The sequence below is a fragment of the Vicia villosa genome, unplaced genomic scaffold, assembly GCF_029867415.1.
Source record: "Vicia villosa cultivar HV-30 ecotype Madison, WI unplaced genomic scaffold, Vvil1.0 ctg.000422F_1_1, whole genome shotgun sequence".
NCBI lineage: Eukaryota > Viridiplantae > Streptophyta > Magnoliopsida > Fabales > Fabaceae > Vicia > Vicia villosa.
The window spans coordinates 749902-773923 of record NW_026705199.1 but is presented as its reverse complement, the minus strand read 5'-3'; the positions used below and the strand labels follow the sequence as shown (position 1 = coordinate 773923).

The following is a 24022-nucleotide window of genomic DNA, read 5'->3' as shown; positions in this document are numbered from 1 at the left end:
TGGTTGGGAAATGGCTTGGAGTTTACTTTTGAAGAATTCAAGGATTTCGGTAGCATTCAAGAGAAGGTGAAAAATACAAAGAATAGAGCAAAAATCAACCTTATTTGGTTGGCTCTTATTTGGAGTATTTGGCATACTAGAAACAACATTATTTTTGAAAACGCTTCCTTTAGCTTTGAAGTGGTTATTTCTAACATTATGTTCTACTCTTGGAGATGGTTATGTAATAGTGACACTAAGTCTAGGTTCATTTTCTATGATTGGTACAAGCTTCCCCTTAATAGTTGCAACTCTCACTAGAGTTGTTTTGGTTGTAAGGGTTGCACCCCTAGTGCGATTTCTTATATCAATTGCCTATTAAAAAAAAAAAAAAAAAAAAAAAAAGTCCTCTTCTTAAATCATATCTTCAATTACAGCTGCCATATGATTACTTGCTGTATATCATCTCTTGTAAGTTATATCTTATATTCATCTAAGTTTGAGAAGTTGCTTGTTCGAGATATTTATAAGTCTTATGATATTTTGATACACCCATAAGCCAGAAATCAAAGTTGTCAACTGTAACTATATTTATGTACTTTTGTCTTGGCTTCTCAACATTTTCACTTTGCCTCACACATTTTATCTTCTTCACTGGAATGGAAACCTGTATATCACACATATATATACCATTGAGAATCTTAACAAAATATTGAAATAGGAAGACTCGGAGCTATGAATAGGTTTGTTCTTGACATACCTTATAGTGGATCCTACACATTTGACCTTTCTGGTTAAAGACTTTTATTGATCTCTCACTGCAAAAGGCAACCTTTTCAGTGGAGATAAAGAGGAGACCAGCTAGAGGGCCAGACGTGGTCGACAGATAACAATGGCAAACTTTCAGCAGCCTCTCCCCCTCGACCACACTAAAATACTTCACGAACACTTTCTCCTCTCCACCCACTTGAAGAATTCTTGCTCCTAAGCTCAACTTCCTTTTAATAATTTCAGATATGTTTGTCCCAAGTCTCGCTGAAGTTTCAGAATTACTATCACCCTTCCTGATGCGCTTTTTTTGGTTAGAACTTCCTCTACCTGAAACATTGAAGCACTGTATATCAGTAAAATCGTCAATACTTAATGAAATTAGGATAGATAATCGTGATTCGTTTGTTTGTAAAGGGAAAGAAAGTCTTACATTTGCTTTGATGTTTAGATGGATATTGACATGGATGAGAGGCAGAATCAAGTAAGTATCTGTTATCCGACTTTTGAAACTGGTCATATATGATTGGAGTTCCAACAATTAGGTCGTGAAGAAGTGAGGTTTGCATGTTGAATGATTAATAAGGTTTGTGTTTTGTTTAAAGAGATAGCTAGTAGATTTTAAGGAAGTTAGACTCACTTGGTTAGATCAGTCCCTTTGTATTGTAAGGAGGTAGTATTTAAACGGAAGAAAAGTAGGAAGTGAATCTTGAGCCTTTAGTGGGATGACTCAACCATGATCTTGGTGATGTAATAAAGACACTACTGAGGTGGCAACAAGAAGGACTTTTTTCAGGATAATATTTTGTTTGGTTGCTTTTAGAAAAAGATGGTAAAGAAGAAAGATATAGTTAGCTTTTTCATTAATAAAAAAACTTAAAAGGATATATTTTAAGAGGCTTAGAGAAAGGTTTGTATATCTTGAGGAGTAAGATTTCATGGTGTATATGACATGCTGTCGGCCAACCCTTCGGAGAACTGCACTGTTTTGGAAATTAAAAGGAAGAAGTGGTTTTCATCAGCAGAAACTTTATGAGTGGGCATTGTAACTTTGTGGAGCTAGAGTTGTCTAAATTTTTTTGCAGTAAGTCAGGTATGTAAAACTAAAATGAAGGGCAAGTGTAGTAAGTTAAGGTGTTTGAGACATAATCTAGTTATTTTGTGACTGACGTGGTAATGGTTTGACAACCTCCATTTTTATAGGTCAACCATCCACACACGTCATTAGATACCGGCCTAAGACCAGATTTTAGTTTCCATTCTACTTCTAGTTTCTGTCAAACAAAATTTCATGTTCCATAACCTTATTCCCTACCACACCATAGCCCTGTCAGCAAGTTTACTTTATGATATAAACTTTGTCTAGTAGAAATAGAAATGTAAGGCCTCTAAAAAGATAATCAGTGTAGATGCACATGGAGATAATTTGCTGATTCGCCTTTCCAAAAGCATGGGTGCCATATCTTTAAATACATTGTTTGTGGTCCTCCCATTTTCTTCATATTAATTAAGGTCATTCCAAATTAAGCAACATTAAAGTGCTAATAGCTATTCTGAAATTTTAACTTCCACGAAATCTGAATTTCATTGCAGTGAAAATTAAGTCGACTAATGAGTGAATCAGATGACTGTGTTATGCAATGTTATTTTGTTCAAGATGATATATATTATGACATCATGGACTGCTTGGTTGGTTTAAGAGAAAGGTTTATGTATCTTGAGGAGCAAGATTCCATGCTATGTATATGACGGTTCTAAGAGAATGATGGATAATTGTGAAGTAATTAGGATACTATATTTGAAGATTGTGACTAATCTCATCATGGATGGCTCACATATGTCTGAGTTTATTATTTTGCTCACATATATTGTATTGGGCAAGTTTTGATTAGTTTGATATAATATTAAATACATCATGTACTTAAGTTTAAAAAATTTGACAATTAAATAATATTTGTAGTACGTATGATATAATTATTACTAAATTATCATTTGAATTTAAATATATTTAATAATGACATTTTATATTTAAAAACAAATTAAGTGTATTAATAAGAGCTGTATTTCACGAAATAATAATAAATATAGTTAAAATTTTAAAGTTTTATATTTCAAATAAATATATATTAAAGGAGAGTTTTATAATTGATACATAGAAAGTTTAGAATTGAAAAGACATAAATCATTCTCAATATCAAAATAATTTTAATTGTCATAGTTTTATTTAATAGCATGTTGTTAAATAATCTCTATTTAGTTAATAGAATTGATGGAATCAAATTTGACATAAAAAATTATATTTATATTCAATTTACATGATGTTTTGAAAAAAAAATTCATGTTTAATTAATATTTTATTAATATGATTGATTGTTTGCATTATACTATAATTAATAGTAGTAGATAATTAACTTGGTGTATAGGCGGCGTAAGGTGAAAGGAACATTGGGGTAACAGCAGCAGCCGGGTGTGCTAGTGTGAACAGTGGGAAGGCTTCGGGGTACTATGGTGCTCATTTAGAGGAATCCGATATTATTAGAAGTAATGGAAGGCAATGGAAATTTTTAGAGAATGATATAGGTGGGAAATTGTGGTCAGCAATTGTAGCTTTGGGGGTAGTGGATGCGGAGGGTCGGGACAAACTTGTTAGTAGGATTGAATGTTTGGAACAAGGGGAAGGTAAAATCGGGGAAGGGTTGAAGGAGAATCAAAAAGTTGTTAAATGATAATCGGGTATGAATATAAGAGGGGGAGTGAACAATCTCAAATGTAGGAGAATTAGTTCATTGATCAAAAAAGGAAACGCCGACGTGTTTTTGTTACAAGAAACTAAAGTTACTAGTATGGATGAAGTGAAGGCTAGAAGTTTTTGGTTTTCTTCGGAAGTTGGTTATTCCTTCACCAATTCATCAGGAAGATCGGGCGGTTTATTAACTTTATGGAATCCGATTAATGTGGAGGTCTTGAGTAGTTTTAAAGGGGAAGGGTTTTTGGGAATAAAAGTTTGTTGGAAGGATAATCTTTACTACATTGTTAATATTTATTCGTCTTGTGTGTTGAGCAAGAAGAAATGTTTGTGGAACGACTTGTTAGCTTTGAAGGAGTCTTTCAAAGATGGAGAATGGATCATGGGAGGGGATTTTAATGCTATTAAAAATAGTAGTGAAAGGAAAGGAAGGGCTTTGTCGGTGAGCCATAAAGAAGAGGAGCTTTTTTCGGAGTTTATTGATAAAACGTTGTTGGTGGACATTTCGTGCAAAGGGAAAAAGTTCTCGTGGTTTGGTAGGGATGGTAAGGCGATGAGTAGAATAGATCGATTTCTCCTATCTAGTAATATTGTGAATAGATGGGAAGTGGTCGGTCAATTTATCGGGGATAGAGACATTTCGGATCATTGTCCAATTTGGATAATGACGGACCATTTGGATTGGGGACCTAAGCCGTTTAGATTCAATAATGAATGGTTTTCTTTTGATTCTTTCATTCCTTTTGTAGAGAAAGAGTGGAAAAGTATGAAGATGGAAGGCAGAGGTGATTTTGTTCTAAAAGAAAAGCTTAGGATTCTTAAAGATAAACTTAGAAGTTGGAACAGGAGGTGTTTGGAAAAATTGATTTGGAAATGGAGGAAGGTGTTCGTGAATTGAATATTGTCGATGAAAGGTTAGTCTCTGAATCTAATTCTTTTATTGCCGATAATCTTGTTTAGAGGAAAGAAGCTTGTAGTAAGTTTTGGAGGAATTTGAGGATAAAGGAAAGTATGTTATTGCAAAAATCTAGATTGAGATGGTTGAAGGAGGGAGATTCTAATAGAGTTTTTTTTCACAAGGTGATGAAACAAAGAAGAAGACATAATCATTTAGGTCCGGTACTTACCCCGGGAGGTTTGGTGGAATCGGTAGTGGATGTCAAAGAGGCGGATTATTCTCATTTTGGTAATAAATTCATTGAATCGGAAGAGGTTAGACCCTTGTTGGATGGAATTTATTTTAAATCCATAAGTGGGGAGGAGGCGATGGAGATTGAGAAACCTTTTTCAGAAAATGAGATTAAAGAGGCGGTTTGGAATTGTGGGGGGGGATAAAAGTCCGGGTCCGGATGGATGCTCTTTTCTTTTTATTAAGAAATGTTGGTTTTTTCTTAAAGAAGATTTCATCAATTATTTTAATTACTTCTTTGTTGGTAGCCCTATTTCAAAGGTGATTACTTCTTCTTTTTTGACCTTGATTCCGAAGAATCATAATCCGGTTAGCTTGGATGATTATAAGCCAATTTGCTTAGTGGGTTGTATGTATAAAGTGGTGGCTAAACTTTTGGCGGGGAGATTAAAAAAAGTGTTAAATTCCATCATTTCTCCGTTTCAAAGTGCTTTCGTCCCCGGTAGGCACTTGTTAGATGGTGTGTTAGTGGCGAATGAGGTGGTGGATTTTGCTAGAAAGGAGGGTAAGAAGTGTATCCTTTTTAAAGATGATTTTGAGAAGGCGTATGATAAGGTAAGTTGGAGTTTTCTTCGTTATATGCTTCAAAGGATGGGCTTTGGGAATAGATGGTTGAAATGGATGGAGTTGTTGGTGTTTAAAAGTAGTATGTCGGTTCTTGTCAACGGGGGCCCAACTAAGGAATTCGTTGTTTCAAGAGGGTTGAGACAAGGTGATCCTCTTTCTCCTTTCCTTTTTGTCTTAGTGGCGGAAGGTCTTACGGGTCTTGTGAGACAATCCATTGAATTAGGGGACTTCCAAAGATTCGATATCAAGGGTTCTTGTTGGGTTGATATTTTACATTTTGCGGATGATACGCTCATTGTGGGAGATGGAAGTTGGAAACAATTGTGGGCAATTAAGGCGGTTCTCCGAGCCTTTGAAATAGTTTCGGGTCTTGGTATCAATTATCATAAGAGTAAATTGATCGGCATCAACTCTAATGCTCACTTTTTGGATGCGGCGTCATACTTTCTTTCTTGTAAGTTGGAAGAAAGCAATTTTTATTTTCTCGGAATTCCTATAGGTTTCAATCCTAGGAAAGAAGCTACTTGGAATCCTCTTTTAGTGAAGTTGAAGAATCGTTTAGAAGGGTGGACGGATCATTTTTTAAATTTAGGAGGAAGAATTACTCTCTTGAAGTCGGTGCTTAGCTCTTTATCTATTTTATCTATGTCTTTTTATAGAATGCCGTTGAAGGTGGTGAAAAGGTTTATTTCCATTCAAAGTAGATTCTTATGGGGTGGAGCGGAGGAGAAGAGGAAAATTCATTGGGTGAAGTGGAAGGATGTTAATCTCCCTTTTGAGAAAGGGGGATTGGGAGTTAAAAATATGGTTTGGTTCAATGTGGCTCTTCTTAACAAGTGGAGGTGGAGGATTCTTCAAGGCCATAATTCCCTTTGGTTTAATGTCTTGAAAGCGCGTTATGGAGATTTATCCTCTTTGATTTTTTGCGGTGGTAACGATTGTAAAAAGTCTTCCATCGCTTCTTTTTGGTGGAGGGATATGTTAAAATTAAACTCTCTTTTCTCCTGTAACCCTATTGTCGATTGTAGTAGGTTCATTATTCATAATGGCTTCAATTCGCCTTTTTGGGAAGGATTATGGTTGGGAGGATCCTCTTTGAAGGAAGATTTTCCGGAATTATTCAAGGCTTAGAGTTTGAAGAACGTTTCAGTGGCGGTCATGGGAGGGTGGGGTGAAGGTGGTTGGGTTTGGGGGGATTTTGGTTTATCCGAGGCTAGATTGAATGGTGAAGTGGTGTTGGAGGATATAGTCTTAATGAGGGGGAGGTTGGAGGAATTTCAAGGGTGGTTGGTAGGTAAAGATGAGGTGGTTTGGCAAAGTAAAGAGGGGGATGATTTTTCGGTAGCTTGTTGCTATGCTTTTTATGAGAAATTGCATATGCATTTTGGCCCCCCCGATTAAAAGCACGGTCACCTACTCCATTTGGTTACCTCAAAATTTGATGAAGACATGATACGGGTCCTGTTCCAGTTCTTTGATCCCGAACATCATTGCTTCACCTTTTCTGATTACCAGTTAGTACCCACCTTGGAAGAGTTTTCTGAACTAATTGGATTACTTGTTCGAAATCAATTACCTTTCACTGGTTTAGAAAGGATTCCAAAACCTGAAACCATTGCCGCTGCCTTACATTTGCGAAAGTCAGAAATCGAGTCCAATTGGGAAACAAAGAGTGGAGTTAAGGGTTTGCTTGCTAAGTTCTTAATGGAAAAGGCTCGATTACTACTAGAAAACAAAAGTTACCCAGCTTTTGAGGAGGTTGTGGCTCTTTTGATCTATGGGTTGGTTTTATTCCCTAATCCCGACCAGTTCATAAGTGTACACATTATCAATCTTTTCCTAACCCGTAACCCGGTACCAACATTGCTGGGAGACATTCTACATTCTCTACACACTCGTACCATGAAGAAACGAGGAACTCTTATGTGCTATATACCACTACTGGCTAGGTGGTTTACATTTCATCTTCCCCGATCAGTGTTGAGAAATGAACAAAGAATGCAATGGTCTCGCAGGATTATGTCTTTGTCTCATTCAGATATCCGGTGGAACAACTTCTTTTAAAGAGACATTACTATCATTGATCATTGTGGAGAGTACCCTAATGTGCCACTACTTGGCATCAAAGGAGGCATCACTTACAATCCCTCTTTAGCTTTACGCCAATTCGGATATGCACGGAGCAACGGTCCTCATGACATGATTATTCGTGGCATTGTGTTTGATTACGAGGATGATTCCCATAGACACCGACGAAGGTTTATACATGCGTGGGGCAGTGTCTGTAGAATAGAAAGCAAAACTTTGGGGCAATGGAATTCTATCCCTATGGAACCTTACCTCAGATGGGTGCGGGCTCATGCTCAGAAACTCATCATGCCCTATCCCGCTATTCTACCTATGACTATTGAGCCAGAAGTCGAAGGAGACGAACCTCAAGTTATTTTACATACGGATATGCCAACTGACCTGGAAGAGTTGCAGAAATCTTGGGTTCAACTAAAAGAGGAAAGAGATACCTTCAAAGAACACTGTCAAGACTATGAGAGAAGATTATTGGAGCTCACCGGACAACTCCAAGAAGAGCAGCAGATCAACACATTCCTGGGTGCAAAGAGAAAGCGTCCATGGGAGACCTGAGGGATCCTTCATTTTCTTTATTTATTTCTGTTTTGTAAGCCCGAATGAGGCAAAAAAAAAGAAAAAAAAAAGGAGAAGAAATAATAATAATTGTTTGACTAACAAATGTTTGTTTTTCTTTTGTTTTAACAAATCTAAACTCTAAGATCCTTGAAAACATTGCATATACATTTCATTCATTGCATATACATTTCATTCATTGCATATACATTGCATTCATACACATTGCATAACAGGTTCACATGACGAATTTCTCATCTCCTCGCTGTTTATTTCAGTCAGAAGAGATGGAATCTGAAACAAGCATCAAGAATCTCGAAGCACAGAACGCCCAAGTTCAAGTGGCAATTCTGGAACTGGCAAAGGGGCAACAAGAACTGAAAGCCCTGATGATCAAGAAGAAAAAGAAGCCCAAAGGATCTGTAGGCTTGAGCCAACTGAAAAGAAAGATCAAAATCCCAGCCAAAAAGTTCAAAAAGCCACCGATCCCTGAAATAGTCGGTGATGGTGAACAAGGAGACAATCACAGCAACCAGGGTTCTGCCAAACCCTCTCTCTCTTCTAATGAAGAAGATTATCATTCTGGCGACGAACAAGATGATGACAAGTATCAATACAATGCTGATCTTGCACCAACCCGTACTCAACTAAGGGGCATGTCCATGGCACCAAAAGAAAGTTTCAAAGGATATGCACAAAAATGGAGAGATATGGCTGGAAGGGTTCAACCACCCTTATCTGATCGCGAGCTGGTCGACATGTTCATGGGCACTTTAACTGGCCCTTTCTATAGTCATTTGCTGGGAAGCTCATCATCAGGTTTCACTAACCTGATAATAACTGGGGAACGTGTCGAAAGCGGCATTCAAAATGGAAAAATCCAAATAGGCTCTTCCTCTGGTACTACAAAAAGGCCCATCAGTGGGAGAAATGAGGTCAATACAATGCACAGTCTGAAAGGTCGCAAAAGTGAGCAGCACCAATCTGTGGGGGCAGTTCTGATCTCCGCATCTGCACCTCAAAAAGATCAACAGCCAAAATATACGCGTCGACCAGATGCGCCAAGAAGAAATTTCACCAGAATCAATATGCCAATCTCTCAGGCATTACAGCATTTGCTAAAAGCAGATCTGATCACATTAAAAGACCCTCCAAAGAATGTCAACACTTCCTCTCCGAGTTATCGCCCCGATGCAACGTGTGCGTATCACTCAAACTGTCCAGGACATGACGCAGATCACTGTTGGGCCCTGAAAAATAAAATACAAGACATGATAGATGCTGGGGAAATTGAGTTCGATCCTCCATAAACTCCAAATGTCATCACGGCACCCATGCCGAAGCATGACAAAACTGTCAACGCTATCCTAGACATTGTTTACATCTATGATGTGACCGAATTGTCAACTCCGCTCCTCGAAGTCAAAGGAAAGCTAATCCAAGCTGGTTACTTTCCAGGTTGTGACCCTGATTGCTTTTATTGCACATGCCTGCCCAATGGTTGTGAAAATCTGAGAATGGGAATTCAAAAATGGATGGATCGCCGTATCATAATGTTTGAGAGGCTCCCTTCTATGGACGTTTTATGTGAAGTCTTTGCAAACGGGATGAGAATAGAGGATGTCTCAGTGGTTTCCAACTTACCATTCAAAATCTCTGCCAAGGCTCCTTTCAAAATTTCCGCTACACTCAAAGTGGCATCAGTAATCATTGCTAGTCCAACTCCATTTCCATACTCCTCAGACAAATCTGTCCCGTGGGATTACAACACTAATGTTTATGTCCATGGAGTTAAACAGGATACCTTGACCAAAGAGGCCCTGAATTTTACTGCTCCAACTGTTGATAACATTGTGGGTACCAGTAAGATTACGAGAAGTGGAAGGATCTTTTCACCAGAAATTTCTCCAAATGTTGCTACCGGTCCAGTCTAGGTCCCAGTTCCTAATCAAGATATCGACGCTCGAGGCAAAGAGCCACAAGTTGAGCCAGTTCAAATACCGGTGGAGGTCACTGTTGAAGATCCATCGAAGCAAGAAATGGAGGAAATATTGAAAATCATCTGCAAGAGTGATTACAATATTGTCGAACAACTGGGGCACACTGCTTCAAAAATCTCAATGCTGTCTCTATTAAAGTATTCAGAAGCTCATGCTATAGCTCTGATGAAGTTCTTGAAAGCTGCGCATGTGCCTCAAGAGATTTCAGTCGATCAATTTGAAAATTGTGTTGCCAATCTAACAGTGACCAATGGCCTCGGTTTCTCTGATGTTGATCTAACCCCTGCTGGAAAGAATCACAATAAAGCCCTACATATCTCCATTGAATGTAATGGCACCACTCTATCTCATGTGCTGGTGGATAACGGTTCTTCTTTGAACGTGTTACCAAAAACAGTACTGGAAAAGCTTGACTTCGAAGGAGTTGTGTTACAACCAAGCGATGTTGTGGTAAGAGCCTTCGATGGGTCAACAAGAACAGTGTACGGAAAGGTGAATCTCCCAATCAGAGTGGGCTCTCAGATCTTTGATTCTACCTTTTATGTAATGGAAATTCACCCAGCATATTCCTGTTTACTAGGAAGCCCTTGGATACATGGGGCAAATGCTGTAACTTCTACCCTGCATCAGAAGTTGAAATATCCAGTAAAAGGAAAGATTGTCACAGTTTATGGCGAAGAGGAATATGTGGTTAGTCACCTGAGCAATTCCAAATATGTTGAGTTGGATGACGAATTCATCGAAACTCCCTGCCAATCTTTTGAGGTGGTCTCTCCAGATGTCTCTACTACCAAGCATATTTCTGCTACTCCAACTACAACTATGGCTTCACTCAAAGATGCCAAAGCTGTGATCGAAAAAGGTGATTGCACAGTATGGGGACAGACCCTCGATATACCTTACAAGTCCGACAAGCTTGGCCTGGGCTATGATAGTGGAAATCAAAAGAATGATCAAAGTCCTTGTTCTGGAGGATTAATGTCACATTTCATCAGCCAGGGAGTAAACGCCATTGAAGACGATGAAGTGTTCTTGAACCATATCATTCAGCCATATCCAGATGAAATTCCACCCATTTCCATGGGAATGTGGGATACTTTGGGAGATCCAAGCGGCGAATATAATTATCAATACACCGCACCTCAGAATTCTTTTATTGCTATGGAAGATATTACCCCAACTGGATGGGGTGATCAATTTGAAAATGACAAAAGTCTCACAAGTCCCAGCACTCAGCAATATCAAAATCCACCTAAAGAAGTTTGGGATACGCTAGGAGAGCCAAGTGGCAAATATGACTTTATGGTGAAATATTCCGCTCCTCCGAGCTCACAAATCGCCATGGAAGACATTATCCCAACTGGATGGGATGAACATTATGATGACAATTTTACCCCTGAAAACACCAGGGAAACACCAAATAACGAGGGTTACTTTCTGTCACAGTACACTACTCAGCAGACTGCACAAGTCTCCCTCAAAGACATCATCCCGACTGGATGGGACGGCCTTATCGAGCATCTCGCTCAGCCAACAGAGATATCTCAGCCTTGGCTCTCGTATCCAGCAGAGTATATCACTTATCCCGAAAGATCACCGGCTCATTTCCCCACTAATGAAATCAATGCTGTGGAGGATGAAGAAGACAATTGCAACTGGAACAGCTGGATACTCCCTGCTCACAACAATGGATTGAACAACTGGAAAACTGAGGATGTGATCTCCTTCGATCAGGAGTAAATGCAATTCCCTGTTTTCTTTGTGTATATTGTGCAAAGATAAAAATGGTTCTTGTACTATCGAACCATGAGCTTGAAAGCCGTGTGCCTGGCCCGAAGCACACTGGTCCTTTTATAAGGGTTTATCATATCATGAGCATGTGCATTCAATAAAATCATGGGACGTTTGCATATTCAAATTTGGTGATCCTTTTTCTTTCTTTTCTTTTCAAATAGCTATGTTTTCTTACACACACTCACATAAATAAAATGCAGATTCACATTCACGTTGGATCCAGTCGATAACGATTCTGCTATTGCCCGTCATGACTTTGAAAATCCGATCTACCAAACTGAGGATGAAAGTGAGGAAGATTGTGAAGTACCAAGAGAACTTGCAAGGCTGCTAGAACAAGAAGAGAAGGCTATACAGCCTCATGAGGAACCAATTGAGGTTATCAACCTGGGCAGCAACGAAGAAAAGAAAGAAGTCAAAATAGGGGCTGATCTAGAAAACAGTGTCAAGCAAAGACTGATTCAAATGTTGCAAGACTACGTCGAGATATTCGCCTGGTCCTACGAAGATATGCCTGGCCTTGGCACGGATATTGTGGTTCATCGCCTGCCAATCAAAGAAGGTAGCACTCCAGTCAAGCAGAAATTGTGGAGGAGTAGGCCCGATATGTCAAAAAAGATCAAAGACGAGGTTGAAAAGCAATTCAATGCCGGCTTTCTGAAAGTTGTAAGTTATCCTCCTTGGATAGCTAACATAGTACCCGTGCCCAAAAAAGACGGGAAAGTCAGAATGTGTGTAGACTACAGAGATCTGAACCGGGCAAGTCCCAAAGATGATTTCCCTTTACCTCACATCGATGTGCTGGTTGATAATACCGCACAATGCAAGGTATTCTCTTTATGGATGGATTCTCAGGGTACAATCAAATCAAGATGGCACCCGAAGACATGGAAAAAACAACCTTCACAACACCCTGGGGAACTTTTTGTTACAAAGTAATGCCCTTTGGTTTAAAGAATGCAGGAGCAACCTATCAACGTGCAATGGTAGCTCTATTTCATGATATGATTCATCAGGAGATAGAGGTGTATGTCGATGATATGATTGCAAAGTCCAACACCGAAGAAGAACATCTGGGTCATCTACACAAGCTGTTTAACAGACTCAAGAAATACAGGTTGCGACTGAATCCAAATAAGTGTACCTTTGGAGTAAGATCCGGCAAACTCTTAGGTTTCATCGTCAGTAGCAAAGGTATTGAGGTTGATCCTGCCAAGGTCAAAGCCATTCAAGAAATGCCTATACCCCGTACCGAGAAACAAGTCAGAGGATTCTTGGGACGTCTGAATTACATCGCCCGATTTATTGCCCACATGACCACTACTTGTGTGCCGATCTTCAAACTGTTGAAGAAAGATCAAGTGGAAAGGTGGAATGACAAATGCCAGTTAGCCTTTGACAAAATCAAAGAGTATCTCCAAAAACCGCCAATCTTGTTACCACCTGTGGAAGGAAGACCCCTAATAATGTACCTAACTGTGTTAGAAGATTCAATGGGGTGTGTACTGGGGCAACATGACGAGTCCGGCCGAAAGGAGCATGCAATCTATTATCTTAGCAAAAAGTTTACCGATTGCGAAACAAGATACTCACTACTCGAAAAAACTTGCTGTGCCTTAGCATGGGCGGCTCGCCGACTAAGACAGTATATGCTAAATCACACCACTTTCCTAATCTCCAAAATGGATCCTATCAAGTACGTGTTCGAAAAACCTGCTCTCTCTGGAAGAATAGCAAGATGGCAAATGATCTTAACAGAATATGACATTCAATACACTTCACAAAAAGCAATCAAAGGAAGTGTGGTAGCTGATCATCTGGCTCATCAAGCAGTGGATGATTATCAAGCATTGAACTTTGACTTCCCAGACGAGGATATTATGCTAGTCAATGACTACAAACAACCAAGACCAGAAGAAGGACCCGAGCCAGGATCCCGGTGGACTATGGTTTTTGACGGAGCTTCTAACGCACTTGGCAATGGCATCGGAGCTGTGATCATTTCTCCTGCAGGAGGTTATACACCATTTACTGCCAGATTATGCTTCAATTGCACTAACAATATAGCCGAGTACGAAGCATGTATTCTGGGTCTCAAAGCTGCAATCGATCTAAGAATCAAGTTCCTGAAGGTCTACGGAGACTCGGCCTTGGTAATTTACCAAGTCAAAGAGGAATGGGACACGAAGCACCCGAATCTAATTCCTTACAAAGAATATGTGCTGAGTCTGATTCCTTATTTCGAAGAAATCACTTTTGAACACATCCCACGCGAGGAAAATCAACTAGCTGATGCCTTAGCTACCATGTCATCCATGTTCAAAGTCAGGTGGGACAATGAGGCGTCGACGATCACCATTTACAGACAAGATGAACCATCCTAATGCAATGAGATCGATGCCGAAGGAACATAAGAAAAACCATGGTTCCATGAAGTAAAAAGATATCTCGAAGCTCAGGAGTACCCTGAAGGGGCGTCCATCAACGACAGAAAGTTTCTAAGGAGGTTTGCCGCCAAATTCTTTCTAAGTAATGGAACCCTATACAAACGCAACCATGACTCAACTTTACTTCGTTGTGTAAACAAGAAGGAAGCAGAACGGATTATGGAAGACATACACGATGGTGCCTTTGGTACTCATTCAAGTGGACATACAATGGCTAAAAAGATCCTCAGAGCAGGTTATTACTGGTCTACCATGGAGACGGACTGTCATCATCATTCCCGAACCTGTCACAAGTGTCAGATATATGCTGACAAAGTACATGTACCTCCAGTCCCGTTAAACGTGCTGACGGCTCCTTGGCCTTTCGCAATGTGGGGTATTGATATGATTGGAGAAATCAAACCTACTGCCTCCAACGGACATCGCTTTATCCTGGTCGCCATTGACTACTTCACAAAATGGGTAGAAGCAGCTTCATTTGCTTCTGTCACCAAGAATGTAGTGGCCCGATTTATCAAGCACAATCTCATTTGTCGGTATGGCATTCCCGAAAGGATCATCACGGACAATGGCACAAATCTAAACAACAGAATGATTACTGAACTCTGCACACAATTCTAGATCAAACATCATAATTCCTCTCCATATCGACCAAAGATGAATGGCGCAGTGGAAGCTGCCAATAAAAACATCAAGAAAATCATACAAAAGATGACAGTAACCTACAAAGACTGGCATGAGATTTTACCTTTTGCTCTTCATGGTTATCGCACATCTGCGCGTACATCAACAGGGGCAACTCCATTCTCCTTAGTCTATGGTACGGAGGCAGTTCTCCCAATTGAAATTCAGATTCCTTCCCTAAGGATTATGAAAGAAGCCGATCTAGACGAAGACGATTGGATTCAGACCCGGTTGGACCAGATAAACTTGATTGATGAGAAGAGGCTCGCAGCTATTTGTCATGGTCAGTTGTACCAAAAGCGTATGATCAAAGCCTTCAACAAGAAAGTCAAAAGTCAGGCATACCAAACCGGCGGCTTGGTTGTCAAACGCATCATCTTACCACAAGGTGACCCCAGGGGAAAGTGGACTCCCACTTATGAGGGACCATTTGTAATCAAGAAAATATTCTCCGGCGGTGCCATGTTGCTTACCACCATGGATGGCGAGGATTTCCCACACCCTGTGAATGCGGACGTAGTCAAAAAATACTTCGCTTGAAAAGAAAAGCTCTCTAAGTTGAAAACCTGAAAGGGCAGCTTAGGCAAAAAATGAGCGTCTCGGTGGATTGAAAACCCGAAAGGGCGGTCCAGGCAAAAATTAGAGACTAAATAATACTATCCCGGTAGGCTGAAAACCTGAAAAGGCAGCCTAGGCAAAAGTTAGGGAATAAAGCGTACAACTATGTTCAGTTCAGCTGCCTACTCACCATCAAGATTCAACATATCGAATACGCCGATCAGTCCAATCACTTTCTTCCAATAAGCGAGGGATGAGATGCTCGAAGACAGATTGGCAATAGCAGAATTGAAACTTGACTGGATTGTTTTCACATAGCTATTTATCTTTATAAATATTTTCCAAAGCTTTATGACAATTTCCTACTACTAGGATTTTTGTTTCCTTGAACTAACCAGCCTATCATGGCTCTTTTTCAAAAATCAATGCAGCTTAGGCTCAAAATCAACGTTTTCACTTTTTCTGTTTTGAATACGTAAACGTCCCAATGATAATTTTGAATGAACATGTGCATGATTGATGTTTACCAGGAAAAACAGGAACAGCATTCAGGTAATGTCTCAATCATTGGGACATCATCCCGAAACCAGCATCAGAAGAAAATCCCCAAGAGAAATACATTTCTCAGCAAATTCCTCGATAAGATTTTTCTCTCCAAACGAAGTGATTTGAGAAATCTTATCCCCTAGCAGGGCTGTTCCAGATTACTATCTCCAGAAGGTGTGGTCTCCACACCAGGACTTGGTCAAATAGTGCATCGGAGGATTATGCATCTTCCTCATTCCCACTCAAAAGATCATCAACAATCACAATACCTTCATCTCCAGATGACTGACTAGCTGGGATTTATTTTCCCAATCATACATCATACATCATACATCATACATCATACATCATACATCATACATCATACATCATACGTCATACGCATATTCATACACAGCATATAATATTTCATGACAAACGCATACATAACATGCATATTTCTCCTTTAGTTAGAGAATCTCATGCATCATGCCATTGCATATCACTAACTTGATTTTTCAGGCAGAAGGATGCCTTCGACAAAGATGTTCTCAATCACATATAGTGTTCCCCTTGAACTCTATTCAAATAAGCGGTCCTCTCAGATATAATCAAGCCAAGGATTCGTTCTGAAGAGATCTCTCCTTTCAAATTCCTTATCAACTCAAAAAACAAGCAACGCAGATCTAAAGCTGATACCTCAGACGGTTCCAGAACGATCTACCATCAAATATCTAAAGCTGATACCTCAGACGGTTCCAGAACGATCTACCATCAAAGATCTAAAGCTGATACCTCAGACGGTTCCAGAACGATCTACCATCAAAGATCTAAAGCTGATACCTCAGACGGTTCCAAAACGATCTACCATCAAAGATCTAAAGCTGATACCTCAGACGGTTCCAGAACGATCTACCATCAAAGATCTAAAGCTGATACCTCAGACGGTTCCAGAACGATCTACCATCAAAGACCTAAAGCTGATACCTCAGATGGTTCCAGAACGATCTACCATCAAAGATCTAAAGCTGATACCTCAGACGGTTCCAGAACGATCTACCATCGAAGATCTAAAGCTGATACCTCAGACGGTTCCACAACGATCAACTTTCAAAATCTAAAGCGGAAAAACCTTGGACAGTTCCATAACGATCATCCTCATAGACTTAAAGCGGTAACCTTGGACGGTTCCGAAACAGTCAACACAAAGACTTTCAAATCCTTCATCAAAATATAATCAATGGATTCATTCTGATGAACAAACCATCAAACACATTTGCCAGGTGGCATCTGAAAGCCCATCCCAGGTAATGTTCCGATCTGCCAACAACATTTCTCAGACAACATTCAAAAACAACCGATCAAGGTAAGTGCAAATTTTCAGGGCATCTAAAATATTCAATCATCTTCCACCTTCAGATTTCAGACAATCTCTTCAGGTTTAAGAAGATTGAATAAGGGCAACTGTTATACCCCAAAATTTGCCCGCATCTTTTTTCAAGAAAACTTCAATCTAAAAATTAAGAGTTTCATATAATCTTGGATTTTCATATCCTGATTTATGAATACTTGATTTTTAGAATTTTTTCTTATACAGTATTTTGGCTTGCTGTTGAATTTATTCTTACGCAAACGCCAATTACTGTTTATTACTTCACACACGCTATTTATTTGATATTTATTTACAGATAAGTAGTACTGACGCAATTGGTACAGAGTTAAATCTTTCGCAGGCGCAGAGTCCGGGATTCAGACTGTACTGGTAACAAGTAAATTATTACTAATTTTTGTTTCCCACTAACTTTTGTACTATATTCCATTATTTTCAAAATCTCTTTTCAAATCTCTTTTTCAAAAATCAAATCTTAACTTTATTCTACACATCTCTCTTTTTCCCAACACTATCATACACTTTCTTTCAAATCTTACTTCCACTCAAATTTTCCTTTTGTACGGAATCACTTCATTCCCCAACGTCTCTATCCCTCTTTTCATTCTATAAATACCTCTCATTTTTTTCATAAAATATCACATCAAATTCTAAATCATTTCTCAAATTTCTACTTCATATCCATTCTCTCTTCCTCCCCGGCAAAATGGCGAAGCGGATGGAAACATGTTTTCTTATGGTCATCACCATTGCTACGGTGATCATGTCCTTCTTCTGTCTGCATAGTCCTGAAAAATGTGGACCTGCGATGGTTACACTCCCGATCATCTATTTTCTGTTGGTCATAGCATGGGTTATTAATCGTCATTCTTAAAGTTTGCCGTATCTCTTATTTTCTTAAATGTACCGTTTACTCGTCGTACTGTTCATTATAGTATGTAATGTTTGTACTGTCAGTATTAAATGTTGTACTATTTGTCATATTGTTGCTTAAATATTCAGATAATATTTTGTGTGTTTTCTGCCAGTCAAATATTTATGTTTCTGTGCATTAAATGATTTTCAGGGTTATTATCGGTAATTTTGCTCGCGTACAGTAAATAATAGTTATTTATTATGTCTGTGTTTTTTAACAAGTCATGTAAATAAACTTTCATCTTTCACATAAAACAAAAACAACAAAAAGAAAATTAACTTTGACTGTTGATTTTTCACTCTAGCTGTTACATGCCTGAATAGTCAGTTGACAGTCAAACTGCTGACAGTACAATTCTCCGTGTTTTGTACCATCAATCAAATCAAACTTTTGCATTTCAAAATTCCAAGATTTTTGTCCTAGAAGTCTTCTGAATATCACATGATTAGCAGAGACTCAGCACTGCACAAAAATCAGGTACGCTTAACTGTCTCCTACACAAACAGTCCCTGATTAGGGTTTCTTGTTTTTTCAGGAGAAACAAGTTTTTGAGACCTCAAATGGATTTCATGGACCTCCATATATCTCAAAGTACCATCATACAAATTTTCAAACTTCAATTCACTCAGACGCACCGTCAGCAGCTCAAACAGTCAACAGACGACCCGTTTGACCAAAAAAGTCAACAGACAGTCAAAAATGAAATTTTTTGTCAACATCCATATTTTTTCAAAGGATTCATCATTTGATCATTGGATGATCATAATTCATCAAGGAAATATCAAAAATCAACAAAACCCTAAGATTCAAAATTAGGGTTTTCTCCAAAAAAGTCAACTAAACTTTGACTGGTCATAACTCTCTCATCCTTCATCCAAAAAATTCAAACCAAAGCTCATTTTGAAGGAAATTCAATTATCTTTCAAATGCAATTGGTCCCATGGCCATTTGATTCACCATTTGAAAAATATGAATCAAGACATTACAGGTCATTTTCAAAGTCATCAAAAAGACACTTTTTTCAAAAGGATACACAAGGAGCATCAAAAGTCATTTTGACATGAGACCAAAGACATTGGTTAGAGGACTCTTTGAGGTTTCCAAAAAGTGCAAGATCTCCTTCATATGACAAAAATTTAGGGATTTACACCTTGTTGAAGTTGGCTAAATTTTGGGAAAATGCATAAAACCAACATTGCTCAAAAATGTATTTTTTTCCAAATGGGACCAAGTTTTCATAGTTCAAACATGTTTGCCATGATATAATGGGCCTCCCACGACCAAGACAAAGCCCACACCATTTTTATTCATTTTTGGTTTAATTTTATCCTATTTTAAGATTAAATGAAAATGGAAAATGGAAGGATAATGCATAGCTTAGTTTCTAAGCATGAGTCACCAAAGAATCTTTAATTTTCTGCAGAAGATTGAAGTACAAGGCAAGAGAATTGAAGAGGATCAAGACTTGGTCAACAGTTCAAAGGTTTTTAATATTTAAAAATCAAGAATTCAACAAAGGCAATCAATGCTTCTTGGCTTGGATTCTAAGCACAACATGGCCTATAAATGAAGCTGCAAACTCCATCAAAAAAAGGAGGAGGGGGGACACGAATATAGCAAGAGCATAGTCATAAACTCCATAAAATTTCTCAAAAATTCCATACACTTTGTAATTTTCGAATTCTATATTCCAACCATTATTAATACAAACCAATCATTCCAATCATCTCCTGGGATCTAATATAGTAAGTTGAGATCATAATTCATGGTTACATGTACATAAAACTCATGCTTTAAAAGTTACATATTCATGCATTTTTCTAACTTTCGAATCTCACAACTTAACATGTTTTAATACCAACTAACACTTCTAACAAGTTGCTAAGATGGTTTAGGGAAGATTTGAACACTTACATGCAAGTTTTAACGTGAGAATACACATGTACCATTCTTGAAGTTTCAAACATGTGAACGTTCGAATCCCATGATGCAAGCGTTTTTAGCCAAAACTAATGCCACCATCATGTTCAGGAGGTCATTTTAAGGTGACCTGGGTGCCCCTTGTTTTTGTTAATAACCATTTTTGTAGGTTTTTTGAAAGCATGGAAATCTGAAAGAAAATCCGCAGGAAAATCCGCAGGTAAGTCTGCAAAAAAATCCGCAGGTACCAAGGAAGAAGATGATGAATAGTGAGGTTGAATCTTTGACCGTACGCGTGGCATATCTTTCTCTTCCCATTCGCTGGTCAACCAACGTGGACCCCACGCTGGACTCTCAAAGTCAGCATGATATCATGCTACACCTTTATCCATGCGCCTCATGTGACTCTCAATCTGAGCCATAGATCACCTCATAATCTCATCTAACGTTCCAAAACACGCAGCCACACCATGTTCCCTCATAAATCACCACACAGGATCACTGTTTTGTTTTATTTTCTATTTTATTTTAATTTCTTTGTTAAATTAATTAAAAATAGTTTTAAAAATAAAAAAAAATATAATAAAATATTTTTAAGTTTCTAAAATAATGTTTTATTTTCTAATATAAAAATATTTTATTTTTCTTCATAATTTAAATATTTTGTATAATTAATTAGATAATATGCATATATTTATCTTTTAATTATTTTCAACCAATCAAAAATCATAAAAAAAATTGTTCTTTATATTAAATATTGTTTATATATTGTGAACTAATTTTGTACATATTTTGAATAATTTTCTCTTTAAGTTTTAATTATTTGTGTAATTATTTATATAATTATGTATTAATTAACTTAATAGATTTCAAATCAATTTCAAAAAAACAAAAAAAATTAGTTTTGTTTTAAAATTAGTTAACAAACATTTTGAACATATTTTAAGCTTAATTTTTAGGTTTAAATTTATTTTCATCTTTTTTTCATTTTAATTTAATTAATCATGCATTAATTATAATTAAAAACAATCATAAAAAAACCAAAAACACTTCTTTTATTTTCTTGCAATTTAAATTCCTAGATAAATGTATAGGTTGTCAAATTCATGTAAATAGCGTAGTTTACATTTCCTGCACAATCGATGTAATAGCGTAGATTTACTTTCCGCATTTTACATTTCCGCATTTTAAATTCCAGCACATATAAACTGCGTGTATGTCAAAGATTAAAATTGAATCGTTAGATCACTAACTTCAAAGATAAAATATCTGAATCCAAACACAATCACACTTGCACCTCTTAGGGTAATCCTTTCTCATTCTTTTCAAAATCAAAATCAAATTCTATTATTTCAAATGCAAAATCGAACTTTTGTTTATATCCGGTGAAAGGATAGATTTTTAAAGGAAATAGGATAAAGACCTTATAACTCAGGGTAGATCTCCTAATTTGCTTGCTCAAATCAAAACAAACAAATCTCTCATATATCATTGTTTTTTTTCAAAATAAAACTTTCAAAAAGATAATACTTTGTATATATCCAAACAAGGATCATTACGAAGTTAACGCTCTTTTTTCCAAAGCATCTTTTGAAAGATAAAAACACTTTGTATACATCCGCACAAGGATCATTACAAATTCAATTTACAAAGGTATTTGAAACCACATACGAGCATTTAAAAGCAATTGAAAACAAGTGAGCTAAGCAAATTAAAGAGCCCATGGATAACCATGGATACAAAGGGTGCTAACACCTTCCCTTTGTATAACCTACCCCCTTACCCAGAATTTCTTAAAGGTCTTTTTTCTGTTTCTTTTATAAACCTTTCCTTAATTGGATAAAATAAAAGGTCGGTGGTGACTCTCTGATTTTCAAACACAAAAGCAGAAACAAAAAGAGTCAGTTCGCGTATCTCTCCGCGAGAGGTATGGCAAAAAACCGAGCGCGCGACAATAGTCAATCAACTTTTGTCTCCGGCAAAGAAATTCAAGATAATATTATCCTGGTCCATGAGCTCCTTAGAGGATACAATAGAAGACATATATCTCCTCGATGTGCTATTCAAATGGACATCTAGAAAGCTTATGACACTATGGAATGAGGGGCTTTAGAAAAGATCATGACAAAGCTGAGTTTTCCCGTTGAGTTCATAAGATGGATTATGTTATGTGTAAGTACAGTTTCATACAGATATGTGGTTAATGGGAACCCTAGTGTTTGCTTAAAGGTTAGGAGAGGTTTGAGATCAAGTAATCCCATATCACCTTTCCTCTTTGCGCTAATAATGGAATATTTAAATAGATGTCTAAGGAAGTTACAGCATAACCATGACTTCAATTTTCCTATGAAATGCGAAAGGTTGAGGATTACTAATATCTGCTACGGAGATTATTTAATTCTTTTATGCAGAGGAGATCCTATATCTGTTAGAAATACTAGTAAAGGACCCGTGCACCCGCACGGGTCACGTAAAGTCGGTATAAATATTAAATAAATATAATATGGTTATGATTAAAGAATTATATTAAAATATATATTAATTAAGCGAAATAATTTCTTCAATGATGATTATCATATCAATATTAATTTAATTTATCAATTTGTAGTTGTTTTCAATGATGATATTTATGTTGGATAAAAATTAAAATAATATTAGAGATAATTAATTATTATTGTTGATTACAATTTTAACTCTGAAAAAATATAGTTCTTGATAAAAAGTAAAAAAATAAATAAAAATTGAGATAATGTAGTTATTATGTACTATCATTATCAACAATTTTTATGGGCTCCCACCTAGGGGTGGGAATAGGCTGGGTCGAGCTAGACTTTGCCAAGCCTGAGCCTGGCCTGCTATAATATTCAAAGCCTAAGTCTGGCCTGTAGCCTATCATAGGCTTATTTTTTTGGCCTGGGTCCGGCCTTTTTGAAGGCCTGATTGGCCTATTAGCCTACTTAAAAGCCTATTTCATTTGAATATTTGTAAATAAGTCATTCAACTCGTCTTTATATAGACTAACAAATTAAAAGATCAGTGAGATTAAATGTTTGTTTGCATTAGTTTATTTAAGTTTACCTAGTAGCATAAATTTTGTGATATTATTTGTTTGAGAGAACTTATGGAAACAACTTATGACATTGTTCATAAGATTCTTTTCATCTTATTTTCATAATTTCTTCAAGATAACTTAAATTTATTTTTATATTTTTAATTCAAAGTAAAAAATATAATATAATAATAATAAAATTATTCATATTTATTTAAATAGGCCGGCCTCTTAGGATTAAAAGGCTTTTTATGTGGCGTGTGGCCTAGCCTTTTTACCTAAATAGGCTTATAAAAAAGCCTAGGCCTTTTCTATTTATCTAAAAAGCCTGGCCTGACCTAGGTCTATGTAGGCTGGGCCGTAGGCCCCTGTTAGTCGGCCTGGCCTATTCCCACCCCTACTCCCACCCCTAGTATGTCTACCTGCCTTTTTTTCCGCAGACGCACATTATCAACAATTTTTATGGGCTCCCACCCCTAGTATGTCTACCCGCATTTTTATGAGCATGATTCAAATTGCAAATTCAAATTATCAAAATAAAAAATTGCAAAAAAAATTATAACATCTATATAAGTCAAGAAACAAAAAATAATGAAATGACATATTATAATTCAATGCAACACATTTAAGTCTCATTATTTAACTTTAAATATATATTTAATTTGATTTACCAAAGAAAAATTTGTACAAAAGATGTATATTATTAATATTAATGTTACTTATCACATATATGTCGTTAAATTCTCATATTTGTGTTAGCTACTCATACCGAATCAAAAATACTAATGTAATGAAATAAAAACAGCAAAAATATTTAATTCAAATTGCATATCCAATAACAAAAATAGAA

At 37.3% G+C, this 24022-nt stretch overlaps 1 protein-coding gene across 1 annotated transcript; it reads right to left on the bottom strand.

Annotated features, from left to right (window-relative positions):
• Positions 1–358: 358 nt before the first annotated feature.
• Positions 359–1377, bottom strand: LOC131628047 (GEM-like protein 7). The gene is made up of 3 exons (XM_058898907.1): positions 1181–1377; positions 740–1077; positions 359–646 (listed from the first exon to the last, which is right to left on the bottom strand). The coding sequence occupies exons 1-3, from the start codon at positions 1314–1316 to the stop codon at positions 473–475; spliced, it is 648 nt and encodes a 215-aa protein (XP_058754890.1). The 5' UTR covers positions 1317–1377; the 3' UTR covers positions 359–472.
• Between the last annotated feature and the right edge of the window lie 22645 nt (positions 1378–24022).

Bases quoted from the DNA above. Each gene is read 5' to 3' on its own strand.
- LOC131628047 (XM_058898907.1), bottom strand. From the start codon at position 1,316: ATGCAAACCTCACTTCTTCACGACCTAATTGTTGGAACTCCAATCATA. The intron at 1,078-1,180 runs GTAAGACTTTCT...TCAATGTTTCAG, and splicing joins ATCTAAACATCAAAGCAAAT to GTAGAGGAAGTTCTAACCAA. The intron at 647-739 runs GTATGTCAAGAA...TGTGATATACAG, and splicing joins TGTGTAGGATCCACTATAAG to GTTTCCATTCCAGTGAAGAA.